A 16,482-nucleotide genomic window follows, 5' to 3' on the forward strand; every position below is an offset into this window, starting at 1 on the left:
CGTGATCAATCTAATTTAGGGTAACATGTTTACACATAATTACATGACTAATTACACGTAAACGACAAAATCACGAAATAATCGTTGTAGAAATTAGTAAAATAAATAATTTAATAATGACACGAAACAGTGATTTTTTAAGGTAAAAGTACATGGCAATTATTAGATAATAATAATTGGAAATAGAGTGAGAGAGCACAAAGCTGTATGTAGGTAGTCAACCACACACAAAATATATTCACATACAAACAGTTATTATTTTTAAATCTTACCCTAAAACTAGTACATAGAACGTAGAGTATTCAAAGCCAGGAGCACATTACGTACTCATCTTCAATATTAAGTGACCTGGTCATTAACATTTTTCCCACAAAATGATGCCTTACGCTTCTATTAGAATAAAAGAGAGATAAACACAATATTTCTTACAATAACTAATAATTATTAATAAATATTAATAGCGATGAAGAATGGTTTTTACATGTAAGTATGGAAGGTTCGGGACCAGAAGACTACTTTTACAATTTACTACAAAAATGGTGCTGAAAATAAGCCCCAGAATTACTAATTCAATTAACATATGAAATACCGACACGTTACATACGTTATAATCTCCCTTAGGATATTTAGAAATCGAGTATACAATTTTTACTACCAATTACGTTTCAAAAGATTCTCTTTTAGTTCTGATATTTTTCGTAGCACATTTCTTGCTCTTATACATAGAGACAATGAGATTCATATTTTTCAATAAAACAATTAGGCAATATCAAAGTCTTTGACCCTCTTTAAAATTAATACCTCCTCCTGAAGGGATCTTTGGTGTAAGTGCCCCTCTTCGCTTCCTTCCACACCTGGTAAAAGAAGCTGAACGCTACCAGCCACATGTATGTATAAACTCCTACAAAAACGGCGAATGATTAAAGGGTAATTTAAGGAGTTTATTTTGTAATTTACCAAAAGCAATCAATCCTAAAACCAGCCATAAAGTGCCGTTAAAATCCCCATTAGGCGTGTCTTCGGAGTAGAAGTTAATGGCGGTCACTATGACCGAGACAAGAAGCCCAAAGATTAGCATGCCTCCGAGGACTACCCATGGCATCATCAAGTAGAAGTTGCGCTAAAGTTCATATTAATAAGGTATACGGGAAATTTATTAAAATAAAAAAGTAAAACGATGGAAACACTAATAGATTTTTCAAACTTCATATATATCTCTATTATTAAAGCAACCAGATATGCTAGAAATTAAGTGAAATGCCGCTTTCCGCCATCTATATCTGAAACTTGTATGTGTGTAATTTTTCAAATTCCCCTTGCTCAATGGGATTCCAAATCATTCTAAGTCATTTTTTTTTAATTTAAGATGCATTATTTCATACATGCATAAATAAATACTTAAATAATTAGAATTTTTACCTTTATGGTCCCCACTATTAGAAGTATTGAAAGTATGATGGTAACGCATAGGTTGACGATAAGTATTATTTGAACTGAAACAGAAAATTAGTAAATATATCATTTCTGTCTCAGATACGCCCATATTATGACACTCACTGGCTAGCTCAGGCAAAAATGAATCCAAAACGATCATCCTGATTTGAATATTGACGATTTGCAGCATGTTCAGGATAATTATTATAATCGTGAATAATGCCAAAATCTAAAATAAATTTTATTCAAAATATAATTCAATTTGTGAGGTAGAACAATTGCTCACAATGGCTCCAGCTCCTGCCACCAAGGTTCCAGTTCTCAGGGATCCACAACAGCAGCATCTTTTGAGCAGGCATGCTTTACAGCTCCCCATAATTTAGTCTAAATATAAAAGAAAACTGTGGAAATTAAGGAAAAAATCTCTCCGCATTCCCCTTAAGCATTGATACTCATTGCATTATCTTGAATGGAAAATTAAGAAATCGTTAATTCGCATACGTTAATTAAATTACAACTGTTTTGCCCTTGACTCGACCAGATCGTGATTTGCAGTACCGCCAATGATGCCGGTACTCTTTGATGAAACAAAAACAAGCTATGCGTTTTATTTATCATTATTTATCATGAGATGTAAAACCAAAAACAGAAAACAGATGTTTCATTCAAAAGTCAAGAAGTCATCAGATTTGTGGGTGTAAATCACTATGCCATATTGTTTTGCCATCTTGACAAGATAAGATTTCAAATTAAATTTTAAATAATTACATTTGATACATATTGCTTTTACTGATATACATAGGTAAGGTATTTCTGAATCAATACCATCTTCTCATTGATTTTTTTTATTGAGAACCCATTATGCAACTAATCGCGGCGTAACTTCAGGCATAAAATACGTCCAGAGGCCATGCTCCAAATGAGTACAACGAAAAACAAGGAGGGGCACCTTAAGGCAATTTCCTGCGATCCCATCAAACGCTATTTTCAGCTCCGATCGCTATGTGGGTCAAGTTCGTATCTGGCGTTATTTATAAAGGGCAATCTGCGACTTTTGCTAATAAACGACTACTGTTTACCTATTAACTATAGTAAGTATTCTTCTTGCAATTTTTCTCTGAAAGCAACGGTCAAGATCGTAAATACAACCACTTTTTCTTAGGTTGATTGAAATCCTAGTCCGGTGCATTCGACTAATATGGATTCATGGGCAAGTTACCACATTTAACTCACATAGGAGCATGGGTTGATTACAACTGCATAATATCTCCTTTTCGATACTTGCAGCAGAAAGCCCTCAATGCCATTAGTTTCTTTTTGGTTCAATGGTCTTTTAATTGAAAGGCAACTAAATTTGAACTGCAATGACTCCTACTATACAGGGTGTTTCCTTAGTACAGCCCCTAACTTTAAGACAGAGTTTTTTGTGGTATTTAAAGAAAAAAAACCCTATAAATATGTGGCCGGAAGGGCTCAAATTCCAAAATACACGGCGTTAAAAAAATATATTATTATTTAAAATAAATTTGATTGTTATAAATTTATTTCAATTCATACATTTTTTTAAATTTCAATACCCCGTATCTCGATGTCTAACCATTTCCTGCCACATGTTTATAGGAACCTTTTTTCTTTAAGTACTATAAGAAATTACGTCCTAAAGTTATAAACCATACCTAGGAAACACCCTGTATAACTAATTCTAAATCAGGCATATATTAAATCTAGCGAGTTCTTATTTAGAGGTCCAATACCGAACCAAGGCAGTTTTTGAATGACGTAATTTACACCATTGTGACGTTATCTTTTCAGTCATCTTTAGTATAACCTTGACTCCTACACCAATTGATGCTGTTTCACATGGTGAATATTCAGTGAGTTCAAAAAGGCCATTAGGGACTCGAAATGCCATACCAAAAAAGGATTTAATGCGAATATATAAATGGAATGTCGGTAGTTTTCTATGTTAATTTTTCCGATTTCGTAAATGTTAGAGCTGAAGAATTATTTGACGATTAATTTTTTGAACTTAAAATCGAAGTTTGTACAATCCAAATCAGAAAAATGTTTCAACTTCACTCTTTTTTCGAGACCCCTCTGAGGCCTTATATTTCAATCAAAATTCAGTTGTCGATTCTTGGAAGTATTTATTAATTTTCAAGTTCAAAACCAATATATGCAGTAGCGTACCAAGAAACAAACAAATTAACAAATTAACAAACCAACTTTGATGCAAGGAGTAAACTGTAGCATTAAAGATTTTCTTAACAAAATGGTAAAGTTATTTATTTAGATAATTGCAAATATTCTATTCAAATTTTGCCGTTTTAACTTAAAGTATGAATATTTCACTTAATTCACAAAAAAAAAATACCAATACCTGTTTTCAATTAAGTATTCTCCCAAGTCTTATTCTTACTTCCCCGGGTATAATGTTGCATGAAATAAAGCCTTATCGCTTCAATATCGCACACATTAATGGCTAGGAAAAAACACTTCCTGACCTCAATACCTTCACCAAATTCTATTTTTTCCAATAAAAACTAATGGTTTTAACACCCTGATGTGATTTATCTGCCAAACACGATTTGCTTCTGATCTGTTTTTGCTGTTTGTTTTGAATACAAAATTGGCCCGTATATAAATTTATAAAAGTTAACAAAACATGTTAGATCATCATTCCTTAAAATACATATAGTTTTGAACTACTATTTCCCTCAATAATTTAAGATGCCATCCAAAACAGTAACAATTGAAACCAAAATGCAGTATAGATGATTTCCTATTATAGTTTCTATATACTTTCCAATGTCAAGTAAGCTCAACTTTATGTTACAAAAATACCTTATTCTGTATGTGACAGTACACTTTCTCTATTCCAACAGTCATCTCTTTGAAGCCGTATGACCATTAAGCACCAGAGATTGTTTATAATGCATTTTGTTGGAATGGTAATCGTGGGTGTTATTTTATTAGTAAAAGAGACAGATCTCCGTTCAACATCTTAATAACATTTTCCTAGAAAGTTTTACATGTTTGGCCTAAGGCTGCACATTTATTGTTCTTTTCCCTGTTTTGCGATATTTCAGGTGTCAAGTAACACTCCTCTATTTGTTGAAAAAACAGACAATTTTACTTTTAACTGCGGATGTAGGTATATCATGGCGACTCTTTGCATGTGGGCAGAAATAACACAATAACAAATATCGGTTCGCATTTATTTTAGCTGCACCTTGAGTAGTCATTTTTCCTTGCAATCTGCCATTTTACGTGCAATAAACTAACCGATGAATCATCAATTATTATAACATTTGTTTTGGTTAAATTGCAAGGCTTGGCGTCCAAATTATCCGAGATCAAGCGCGATTAATTTTATAGGGCATTCTTTACATGGTAGAACTAATTAGAAAAAAGTAAAATGATTATTGCACTTTTTGCATAAAAAAAGTTTGTGGTAGTGGTGGTGTTCCTACATTATATATCGGGGATGTGAGTGATACCATATAATTAAATACTTCTCCTTATCACCTATTTCCATTAAAAGCTTTCGCTGCGCAAATTCCCCAGAAAATTTTACTGCTGAGGAGAACACGGACATCATAATCGTGACGTATACAGTTCCATATTCTAAGATTTCATGTTTTCCTTGACGGTTTGCTAATTGCGAAATTAATGTTCCTTTATGTGTTTCACCGCTTATTAACTACCTATTTTGTCGCAATCTCAGACGCCGAAAGCCACCAAAATGTTGCAATCGCCATCTTTACATACAAAGTTTTATAAACAATATTAAGTTATTGCAAAATTATACCTTCCCGTCAAAATACAATAATAAAACTAGTTATATCACCATCTAAAAATACCCAGTTTTATAAAAACCTACCTTTACTATACCACACACTCTACTACAGCTTCCAGTCTCCGAGCTTAACTTTAAAATAAACACAACTGGAAGTGAAAAACGCACAATTTCCACGCTGACCACTACAGATTTTCCGAGGAAATTCCGCGCAATTCGCAACGGTCGTACGCGAAAATCGCAAATGAACCAATCGGTGAATTGTTTCGAATTTCGGCGCCATAGTCACCTTCGCCTACAATCGGTCGTTTCCGTGTAGCCCATCATGGTTGACCATCACGAATGACCATGACGTCACACGTATATGGTAAAGTGACCATGATCGGTTGTACAGGGCCGACCGTGTCTTGGGAGATCAATAGGGGAGGCTGTGGTGATGTTAAACGAGGAATTATTTAATTTGGGCTTAGGTGTTTGAAAGGCTAAAAATTTAATTTTTCTTATTGAGTATCCTTTATATTAGGCATTGTTTGCATTTGCCATTCAATTAGATTAATTGACCTACAGAACTCCTTATGATCATATCTCTTAATTGTTTCTTTAAAACATGTTTTCACCATGCTTTAAGGGAAATTTTTTCACGATACTCTTGAAAAAGTAGTACCCCGTTTTTTTTTTGCATAGGACACTATGTATATTTTTTAAACTTATGATCCTACCAATGGCGACGAATAATTCTTTAATTAATTTTCCTATAACTATCTTTATCGGTTATCAAAAAATTTAAGTTTTCATGAATTATTTATACAGATCAATTAATTTATGAAATTTGATGTTCGTGATAATTAATACATTTTTCTCTTTCTGTATAGGAACTCTTATACTCATATCTTTTAGTGTCGACTCTGTATATTGTTAACTATTAAGAACACATCAATTACAATTTCTTAATACACTTTTTTCGACTTATCTTGATCAGTTCTTGAGACATTTAAGTTTTTCTGAGATCATATTTTAAAAATGTTTTAATCCATTTTCTCTGTTTGAAACAGTAAAACTGTACTTTTTAGTATAGAACACCCTGAATATTATACGATTTTTTTCTCCAGAGTTAACTGCTTATAGGTGGGAGCAAAGCTGAATTTCAGTCGCATGCACCTTAGTACATCAAACACTACTTTTCCAGACTCTGGTCTATTTTTAATCCAGTCTGCCACTAAACTAGCACAATGCTTCTGAAGTTAAATATAATCGTGTATTTCAAATAAGTAACTTATATGCGAATAGACAACTGATCGATGATAAATACAATATGACCAGCAAAACCTACATAATCTTACGAAACGATGTTTTGGGCCGGTAAGATTTACTTTGTGAAATCACCGACAAGTTATTTCAGTGAGTTTTCATTAGTTATATGAGCGCAAATAAGCACCTGAAGTCCGGGGAACTGATCCTGAAAGAAAGTCCAGCTCTCATAGGGCCACAACTCAATGGCCCTGCCCGCTGTTTCAAGTGCTTTAAACCCATAAATTTGCTCATGTGCTCATTTTGTGAACAGTGTAACACAGCTCTAATGTGTGTTGATGATTGCAAAGGTATTTTAGAACATTTTACGTAAGTATGCTAAAATGCTATACAACATTACACTGGATTATACAGGGAAATACCATCCGGAGGAAGAGTGCCTCGCCCTTAAAACCCAAAAAATGAAAGGGCAAATTTTGGCAGAGAACCCTTCAGTCATATTCCCATTGCGCTGCATTTTACTCGGCATTTACGATCCCGAGCTTTATGAAAAAATCCTCAGCTTGGAACCTCATTTGGAGAAGAGGAGGGACACGGCAATTTGGAGGAGACATAAATTGTCTGTAGAGGAGATCCTGAAGGAGACTAATCTGCTGAGTGAAAGGGATGTGAAAGAGGAGCTGGTTCAGAGGATTTGTGGTATTTTGGACGTTAATTCTTTTGAGGTAAATAAATTTTGAATGGTTTTATCATAGTCTCAATTTAAAAAACTGTAAGGTGTTACTGAGGGGTTATGCAATCAGTGTTCCTTGGCTTAATCTTGAATAAAGTGAGTATAAAGTGTTTTAAAACAATATACTTAGTTTTATATATAGATAGCATTATGAAAGTCTCCGAGATAAACCTATCCAATAACTGCGACTAGCGATGGTACTATGTTCCAACTTGAAGTAAGTGTGTAGTGTTGCCTACACTTACCTTGAGATACTTAAATATTAGCTGTGTTTACATCGCCAACGATCAATATTTAATGATTAAGTAGCATTATTATTAACATAGTTATGTTCATCAAAGGAGATCAGCAGTTAAAAATATTTAAAGGTAAAAATTTAATTTACCCCGATATCATTACATTGAAATGCTGTCCACATGCAGTGACGAAGTTTTGTTTCAAGGAGTCCTTTGATAGCTAATACAATTTTGTTTTAGGTCCGCCCTCCTAACAATGCAGACGACCCCATCATCAACCCAGAAAGACAATGTCTTAGAGCCCTTTATCCCACAGTGGCTATGATTGCCCATAGTTGCATATCCAACACCCATATATCTGTAGATGATAATTTCGTTATGAGCATATATGCCAAAGTGGACATTAAGCAGTACCAACCCATTTTGACTAATTATTCGGACGTTTTACTTGTGGGTATCTATACTAAAAATTATACCTATATTACACATTAAAATGTAATAGGGCAACAAAGAGAGGCAAGAACACCTGCTCGAGGGCAAATATTTTGAGTGCGACTGCGACAGATGCAGGGACCCTACAGAGCTGGGGACAGAGCTGAGTTCTCTGGTTTGCCACAAGTGCAGAAAGGGCTTTTTGAGAAGGGTGGAAATGGAAAAAGGTTTTAGAATTTGGCAGTGTTCCGAATGTAAGCTGTGCTTCAAAGACTTCCTTATCAATTTAGCTATTGATGAGGCCAGAAGGAGAATTGATGACCTAGGTATCTATGTTATCATTCTATAACTAATTTCTATTCTAATGTTCCTTTCCAGATTCAACAGATATCAAACAAATGGAAAACCTCTTCAAAAAACTCATGCTAACTTTCCATCCCAATCACTATCTCCTTCTACAGTTGAAGCAAACGATGGTGAACCATTATTCAAAGCTGCCACACTCCAAAACAAATTTAAACAGGAAAATCGACCTTTGCGGCCGATTACTATCGGTGCTCACCAAGTTGGATCCGGGAATATCTAGAATTAGGGCACTGACTATGTACGAATTGCAATCGGCCTTGGCAGACATCTCTCATAAACAATACAGAGACCAAGAAATCAGTGAAGAAAAGTTGGTGAAAGAGCTTCAAACCGCAGAAACAATCTTGAAGGAGGCTGTCAAGTTTTTGCTTTACGAACCACCAAAAAGTCCTGAAGGGCGGATGGCACAGATAGCTTTGCATGAGCTGAAGATGTTGCGTAACTCTATTAGAAATATTGAAAAAGATTTGTTGCATAGTACCAGTAAGACGGAGGTTGATGGTAAGAAGGATGAGGTAGTGAGGAGGCTAAAAGAGAAAGCGGAGAGTAGAGCAAATAAAAAGGACGAGGAGGAGAATAAAATTTTGATCGAAAACTTGATAACTCCAAATATCGGCAGTAAAAAGGGAAATAAAAAGAAGAAAGGAAAGAAATGATTGATGAGCAGTAGCATTTAGGTACAAAATAAACTGAAATATATAACATTGATAAACTTCTTTTACATACAACATAAATAAAATACTTATTAGTTTATTTTTCCATGAATTGCGCCTGTACGGATGTCTCAAAGTCGAGTTCTGAAATGGTTGTCACTGTTTCCTTAAACTCGTGTTAAAAACCTCTTAAAAGAAATTTTTTGAAATTTCAAGCCAAAAATGTTCAAAATTTGATTTTTTTGTACAAAAATAGTTAAATTTCTAATTTTAAAAAATCGATTGATTAAAAGTATTATTGCTTCCCAAACAAAATTTTATAGAAAAAAAAATCGAATTTATTTCACTTTACTGCGCTGCAACCTCCAACTTAAAATTCTGCAACATTATTCCCTCTACGGTACAAATTCTGTTCAGAAGGAATTCACATTGCCGCTTTGCCAGCATTCTTAACGAGGTAGAACTTAAATTCACAAATTAATATCCATTGGAAATTTGGCTTTTTTGGCTTTCGGTCCTTCGTACGAATCTTCGGGCATGAGGAAGGGAATTTTGTGTTCCAACATCATATTATTACACGGAGGAAGCCCGACGCAAGCTTTCAAGATGTTCTCAATGCAGGTTCTTTGCCTGAACAGGGCATTAACTACCGGAGTGCCATTTGGAACCTAAAAAAAATTTTTTGTGAGACCCCAGAAAATTACCTTCTTGATAGACGCACTAAAGGTGCCTTGCACAAATAGCTCAAAACCGACATCACTGGATGCAATTTTGTGTATTCTTCATTCAACCCCTGCCCTTTAACTTCAATTCTCGAAAACAACTCGGCCAAAATCACCAAATCTAATATCAGTGGAGTTGCCAATAAAGAGTCTTCACAAGTATTGTGTATCACTATGGTGTTCGTCCCACCCATCATCAACTCTGACGTGTATTCGTCCATGGCTCGCTTTGAGTCGCCTAAACAACCAATACATTATACCGTGCAACTTTAAATTACACTATTTAATGTAATTTTGAAAGACCTTTAATTTGAGATGTCACCTGACATATATTTTAATTTTTTTCATCGACCATTGTGTTCTACAAGTGACGCAACTAACATTTAGAAAAATAAAAAAATGTTAAAAGATAGTATTTCTATCGTATTTAATGCTATTTTTGAATAAAAAATATAAGTTTGTGAAAAAGTTAACAAAGAGAACAATTTAAAGCCGCACGGTAATGTCATAGGGCTCAAACAAACAAAAGAGACTTACCCACGTATGGAACGTATTTAATGACCACAACATGATCAGGTTTTTCCTTCTCATCATAGAGAATGTGATTAGCGGCCACCATATCATCAACGACGTTGCTCTTTGAAATCTGAAATTTAGTTTAAAAAACTTTAAATAAAATAAATTCTAATTTTCTTAAATAGGTAATACCTCTTTGGACCTGAATTGCGCAGGTGCACTCAGATTTTTCCCGTCATTGTTTCCAAGATGGTTGTAGCTGACTATGCTTACTGGCTTAATTCCGGCACTGACCAAAAAGTCTACTAAAACACTTTTTAATTTGGTTTGACCAGATTTGAAATCGTCCCCTAAAATATTCCATTAAATATCTTCTTCTCAATGCTCTCCCAAAAATTTACCCGCTATGAAAACCCCTTTTTCCACTGCATACTTGACTAATCCCGGCACAAAGGTATTCTGTGGTGAGCCATTGATGAAGGTGCATCCCATAGAGATCGCTGCATAGGCATAGAGTGTAGAAGGAGAAATTTCTTCATGGTTCTTTTTAATGGCCGCCTTCAGATTTTCTGCAGTGTCGTTAATCCCTTCTAAAACACTGCTAAACCTTTCAGTGTTTGCAGTCCACAAAACAATGACTTTCTCAACTTTGGAAGTGTTTTTGAAGTCTTCAATATCATCCATGATTTTTTTAACTTTCTGAAGCTTGGTTCCAATGATTATATTGTCAGCTCTGGATTTCTGGTTAGCAGCTACATAATCCTCTTCAAAAATTGCAGCTCGAGGCTTAAACTTCTCCAAATGAGGTATCAACTGCTGCTGTAAATTATAATCGAGCACTTGAGACCTCTCCATGGCTTTTGCTAAGTTCTTGGAGCTGATGTCCCAACCATCAATGACCAAATCGTTAGGGTTTACTGAGGGGAGGATGTGTGAGAGAGGAATATGTACGTCTTCTGATAAGCGGACTGTTGACGCTTGAGTAACTGAACCGTACCTGCATCAAAAAAATTCGATAGGGTCGAGGGTCTAAAATATTTGTACTTTTTTACCAATTGGCTTTCTGGGGACCTCTTTTAGTATTCCAAGATAGGCATAAGCGATTTGCTACTACGGAAGCTGTGAAAGTAGCTCCATTATTGCCTCCCCAACCCACCAGCATGACGCCTAGTTTGGGGACTTTTCGCTCTGTGCGGAAAGTGAGAATTTCCGTTATGTTGGTGGCCTAAGAGAAACATAACACTAATTCTAGTTATAAAGATATTAATACATTTTCCGATAAATATCGTTTTATCTGAATGGTTGAATTGCATGCCGTGACAATGCCGCTTTAGAAGATACATATATTGATTTTCTCAGCAACGAGAGGCAATAAGCTATGTTTCCTGTGCGAAAATAATAATAATAATAATGTAGTGGTGTATGACCTATAGTGTATTGGGATATGTATTTTCAAACAAAAACTGAAGATAATCAACAAAGCAAATGACTTAAAAATTATCTCAACCTTATAAAATTTAAAAACAAAGAATATCTACACTAGAGAGACAAAACCCTGTAATTAAGAGAAAATTTTATGATTTTTTTTTCCAATTTTATCAAAGAGGGAAATTCTTCTATTCCCGAACTACACATCAGAAACATTAATTGGTGAAAATAGACTACATTATATCGATTCACCAGTTTATCAAGATAATTATCGGTAAGCTAATTTTATTAATCATTGTTTATAATAAGATTCTGTTTACAATTGATTATTCATAGTTTAATTACAATTCAATTCATAATATGACATTTGATTCAGAGTTCACTAATGTCTGTATTAATTTCTCTATTCATAAAGTAAAATTAATATAGAGCAAGAACAGAGCACAAAACATTCACCAAACTATCAACAAAACTATGAATCTAATAAGTATAATCATTGATTATTTCATTAAATTAATAATCTTACTTACCACAATTTCATCTCCATTCTTCTCTGCATGCGTGTACTGATAATTATACTTAGCCTCAATGTATTTATCAGAGTATTTTACATTAGGGCTATTAACAGTCAGTTCCATGTTACCTTGCGGTTTATAAAGTTACCAAGCAACTGAAAAATAGGAAACTATCACAGACCAATTGTTTACTAATACATATATGAAATAGTTTAATAAAATCCAATAGTAATCTATGTCTGGGTAATAAGCCATTGGGTAAAGTATGTCTATATGCATATACCTATACTACATTCTGGGAATTGGAATGTGTGTGAACGATTATCATACGATTTTATTTTAATATCTTATACACATAATAATTTTTTGTGCAGAGGGTGCCACAAAATGGCTTATGATAAGAACCGATTTATTTTTAAAAAAATACCGCTGGTGCTATTCATAATATTATAATTCAATTAATGCAGTGGATTATTTTATTTATCAAGTTTGTTTGGTAATAGCTTTAATATTTTTTGTCACTGCTCTAATACAGCTACATTAAGTACAGCTATTAAACAAAAATGCAGAAAAAAACTGAAATGCTACATGAACATCCTTTAACATCATCAGATACAAATCAATAAATATATCAGGTTATTACACCTCTCTTATAAATAATCTACTTCAAATCGAAACTTACCAATAGCAGGATTTTCAAACCGGTTTACAAAATAAATATACTGCTTATTTTCAATTTAATATCTAATTTAGGGTAAGCAGACTGCTTATTTACTGTAGACGTCGGTACAACGTTCTGTCGAAAGTAGCTTAGAGCAACATGCACTGACATCTGAACATCCTGCAGTTTACGGCTTCCGCCAGCAGGAATGATTGGTCTATGCTATTCTGAAGAATTCTGTATAAGGATGTAATAAACGTGTCTATTTTGCCGAATCAATGTACACATATTTTCATGTAGATGTAGGTAGTTATGTGGTATGGTAAGTATATTACAAGTAAATCAAGAAGTTTTGTATAAAATAATAGAATTTGAGAATATATAAAGAAAATATTAAATTAATGTTTTCATTAATATTGGTTTCTGAGGATGATTTTTCAGTAATATTTTCAAAACGTTTTGGGATGAATTTATGAATTTTTTACTTTCGTATAATTTTTTGTGCTGTCTATGGTGAAATTGTCACATTTTTCCAGAGGCGGATAATATATTTTGAGGTAGTGCTTAAAAAGTACCTAAACTTTTATGCACTTAACTTTATTGATTACTTTCTAGAAAAAACATTAAATTTTGAAATTTTTACATAAAAAAGGTACTATTGCTGAAAGTCAAGATCTCCAAGAGTTTTTGAAAAAATTTAGATTTCACAAATCGATGGATGCGATGTTTTAGTAAATAAATATCAGGTTTAAAATCCAGATGGTCTTTCAATGACACAAACAATATTTTTTTTATTTCCGTTCACATTCACAACATTAATTGAAAAGTCTGATGGTTTTTGGTTGTTACTTAAATAATGTTCAATTACAATTATTGTTAAAGAAAAAGAATGAAAAAACAGATTTAAATGTGATGTCTATTTCCCTAACTTTTGGTTTTCGACTTTCAACAAGACTATTTTTTATGTTAAAATCTTCAAATGTGATATTTTTCCTATAAAATCAGCAATAAAGTTATGTACAAGAAAGCTTAAGTACTTTTTAAGTGCTATTCTTCTGTATTAAACGCCTCTGAAAAAATGCGAAAATTTCTTTTTAGAGACTCAAAAAAAAAAACACAATGAGTTATAATAAAGTACAAAATTTCATTAATTTATCTCGAAACGTTTCGAAAATATTAATACAAAATCATCCTCAAGAACCAATGTTTCATACCATATACATACGTATATCAAAAATGAAGCGTCTTCCGATATATGTTTTTATGAAGTGTTTGTCATATTTTGGAAACTAGAATACATGACTGAACTTACGGCATTCTATTCAGAGATACCTTATAGGTAATGAATATTTTTAGTGTTTTATTTGTTATACTCAAATTTATTTCTGATTAACTGCGATATTTAAAAAACCTAATTTGTGGCCCGTTAAGCCCACAAAATATCTTTTATATTCAAAATTTCTTACTGAGTTTAAATCAGACATTTTACATCATTGTGTATCACTATCAATATAGATGAAGAGGATGTGGTATTTCTACTTATCGGTTTGATTAGCGTCACAATTTGACAAAATTGTATAGTTGTTTGAGCATGCAATGCTGCGAGATGTTTAAAAAATGAAAACAATTATGGTCCCCCGATTTAATGAAAAAAGTTTATTAATCAGAGGTAAAATGTTTAGAAGGTCTAGTTGAAGGTTCGATGAACAAAGAAATCTTGCGTAGCAAACATTTTGTGGCTTCGCTTAAGTTGGTAAAATTGCAATATTGTGTTTCTCAATTGTTCTTTTTGATGGACATTAAATTTTGACAAAATTGTCTAGGCAGGAACGTTTTCCAAATCGTGTAAAAATTTAAGGGTTCTCAGCCCTTTTTTGGTTTAAGTAAGCAGGAATTGAAAATTTCTTTCTGTTTTAAGTTTAAATTTGATTTAATTAAACCATATAATAAAACTCCAGAAATTTCTCTATCTATTTTTAACGTATTTTGCACGGGGGGGTCGATCCGGTTTTACCCCTACTAAGGGCTGCGCCCACGAGTAGGGTATTGATTTCGTAGCAACCATGCGCCCCCTTGGAAATGCGTTAAATTCCCGCTCTGGCCTCGGATTTGGGGTGAACGTGGAGGGTCGATGAATGCGACGATGGGGGACTCAAGTTATGCTTTAAACCCATTTTTTTACATTTAAGGCAAATTTAATCCGTACGTTTAGCAATAGATAAAATATTTATTTAGGAAAGAATACTGTTTATTTTCATTAATTTTTTATAGTTATAGTTCCGGTCTGGTTATTTTCTTAGAATTTCTCCAAGATTTGAAGAATGTTTATAATAAAATAAATTTATGTTCTTTGGAAGCCTAAAGGGAAGCTTAAATACACAATATAATAATCCGTCCACACGACGACTGGCGAAGAACAAGACAGGTTTGAAGGTCAGTTACAAAGCCGTTTACTTTCAAAGAAAAAAGTCGAACTTACCCTATGAAAGCTCTTTAACTCTGTTATTTTTTTTCGTTAGTTTGAACGTCGAGAAGCTCTTTTTTCCTTCAAACGGTATTTTAGAAATCTTGATGCAAAAATAAGCTAAAATATATGTAAATAAACGAGTTAAAAATACATGACAGAGTACATTTAATTGCTATTAATTTGTGAATCTACCTGAAGGTCACAAAGGATGACTTTCCCCTCTCCCACTCCCCCGATTTACTAATGTCAGTGGCGTACCTTACTTTCAAAATGTGAAGACATCCAAAAAATCAAAGAGGATATTGAGTTGTTAGTAATCTAAATCTTTGATTAATTTTCAAAATCATTTCAGTCAACTATTAGATTCCTCAAAATTTGACGGTGAATTTTGAAATTGCAGAAAAATGTTCTACCTTTAAAATATCCTTCAAAATATGTATGTTAAAGCCAACAGAGTCTCTTTGCAAAGTTGCAAAGCAAATAAAACCGATTTGATATTTTAATTCTTATACTTTTTGATTATTTTGAAATCAAATTTCATAAGTATTTGATGTTTGTTCAATTTATTATTTATTAATTACAGGACTTTGCATGACCTTTTTAAACTTAAATTTTCGTTAAGTCAGCGGAGTATCTCGGATTAGCGCCCTTATAAAATCAAAGGAAAGATATTTCACTTAACGTTTAGAACCTTCCGAGTCTAATTCTGATTACTTTAAAATTTGGTCATCAATTAGGAAATTAGATCAATTTTCCAACTTCAAAATGTATTAAAATCAGCAATTTTCCGATGTTAAACATGCAACGAATTAAAAAAAAAACATATTGTACAAAATTTTACTTTTTCCAAGACTTTTTGATAATATTGAAATTTAATTTAGTACACTTCAGATCTTTTTTTTTTTCATTAAATTGAGGTAAGGTTCCGGCGAGGTTTACTAAAATCAGTGACATAGCTTCAATCATGACGACGAAGTACTTTCCGATAATTCTGGAATATAAACTATTAACTCTATATTATTTTATTCATATTAAATTTCAGTTCAATTCATTCCTACATTTTGTTAAATTTGCGCATTAATGCCGGAATTCTAAATGATTTTTTTAATTAAGATTTTTGTTAAACCAGTGGCGTATCTTGAACCATAATGGAAAAGTTTCCAAAAAGCAAAGAGAATTGAGCTATATGTTTCGCACCTGTTCAGGTTTGGCTTGAATTTTGAACACCACACAAAAATAATTTTTAAAAAGTAATAAAATTGCTTCACTTTG

At 33.2% G+C, this 16,482-nt stretch overlaps 3 protein-coding genes across 5 annotated transcripts; 1 reads left to right on the forward strand and 2 right to left on the reverse strand.

Annotated features, from left to right (window-relative positions):
- Positions 1–93: 93 nt before the first annotated feature.
- Positions 94–5,472, reverse strand: LOC136347404 (uncharacterized). Of its 2 annotated transcripts, none has more exons than XM_066297348.1 (6): positions 5,318–5,472; positions 1,721–1,818; positions 1,558–1,663; positions 1,420–1,493; positions 958–1,120; positions 94–901 (listed from the first exon to the last, which is right to left on the reverse strand). In XM_066297348.1, exons 2-6 carry the CDS (start codon positions 1,808–1,810, stop codon positions 795–797), a joined length of 540 nt encoding a protein of 179 aa, XP_066153445.1. In that variant the 5' UTR covers positions 1,811–1,818; positions 5,318–5,472; the 3' UTR covers positions 94–794. The 2 variants fall into 2 exon arrangements, with proteins under 2 accessions (XP_066153445.1, XP_066153446.1); XM_066297349.1 differs by having other exon boundaries at positions 1,721–1,835; positions 5,318–5,463.
- A 50-nt stretch (positions 5,473–5,522) lies between these two features.
- Positions 5,523–8,989, forward strand: LOC136347398 (SET domain-containing protein SmydA-8-like). The gene is made up of 7 exons (XM_066297338.1): positions 5,523–5,600; positions 6,420–6,592; positions 6,647–6,831; positions 6,896–7,206; positions 7,691–7,900; positions 7,953–8,208; positions 8,261–8,989. Exons 2-7 carry the CDS (start codon positions 6,546–6,548, stop codon positions 8,902–8,904), a joined length of 1,653 nt encoding a protein of 550 aa, XP_066153435.1. The 5' UTR covers positions 5,523–5,600; positions 6,420–6,545; the 3' UTR covers positions 8,905–8,989.
- Inos (Inositol-3-phosphate synthase) lies at positions 8,983–15,395 on the reverse strand. Of its 2 annotated transcripts, none has more exons than XM_066297339.1 (8): positions 15,223–15,395; positions 12,098–12,237; positions 11,192–11,364; positions 10,541–11,136; positions 10,332–10,489; positions 10,161–10,269; positions 9,623–9,861; positions 8,983–9,569 (listed from the first exon to the last, which is right to left on the reverse strand). In XM_066297339.1, the coding sequence occupies exons 2-8, from the start codon at positions 12,203–12,205 to the stop codon at positions 9,372–9,374; spliced, it is 1,581 nt and encodes a 526-aa protein (XP_066153436.1). In that variant the 5' UTR covers positions 12,206–12,237; positions 15,223–15,395; the 3' UTR covers positions 8,983–9,371. The 2 variants fall into 2 exon arrangements, with proteins under 2 accessions (XP_066153436.1, XP_066153437.1); XM_066297340.1 differs by lacking the exon at positions 15,223–15,395 and adding an exon at positions 12,765–13,163.
- Positions 15,396–16,482: the final 1,087 nt, after the last annotated feature.

Source organism: Euwallacea fornicatus, chromosome 28, assembly GCF_040115645.1.
Source record: "Euwallacea fornicatus isolate EFF26 chromosome 28, ASM4011564v1, whole genome shotgun sequence".
Classification (NCBI taxonomy): Eukaryota; Metazoa; Arthropoda; class Insecta; order Coleoptera; family Curculionidae; genus Euwallacea; species Euwallacea fornicatus.

Coding starts and splice junctions, on each gene's coding strand:
- LOC136347398 (XM_066297338.1), top strand. CDS start 6,546: ATGACCAGCAAAACCTACATAATCTTACGAAACGATGTTTTGGGCCG. Junction 6,593..6,646: donor CGAAACGATGTTTTGGGCCG/GTAAGATTTACT, acceptor AGTTTTCATTAG/TTATATGAGCGCAAATAAGC. Junction 7,207..7,690: donor TGGACGTTAATTCTTTTGAG/GTAAATAAATTT, acceptor ATTTTGTTTTAG/GTCCGCCCTCCTAACAATGC.
- LOC136347404 (XM_066297348.1), bottom strand. CDS start 1,810: ATGGGGAGCTGTAAAGCATGCCTGCTCAAAAGATGCTGCTGTTGTGGA. Junction 1,494..1,557: donor ATTTTTGCCTGAGCTAGCCA/GTGAGTGTCATA, acceptor TTTCTGTTTCAG/TTCAAATAATACTTATCGTC. Junction 1,121..1,419: donor TAATAGTGGGGACCATAAAG/GTAAAAATTCTA, acceptor TATGAACTTTAG/CGCAACTTCTACTTGATGAT.
- Inos (XM_066297339.1), bottom strand. CDS start 12,205: ATGGAACTGACTGTTAATAGCCCTAATGTAAAATACTCTGATAAATAC. Junction 9,862..10,160: donor TAAATACGTTCCATACGTGG/GTAAGTCTCTTT, acceptor TTGGTTGTTTAG/GCGACTCAAAGCGAGCCATG. Junction 9,570..9,622: donor ATTTGTGCAAGGCACCTTTA/GTGCGTCTATCA, acceptor AATTTTTTTTAG/GTTCCAAATGGCACTCCGGT.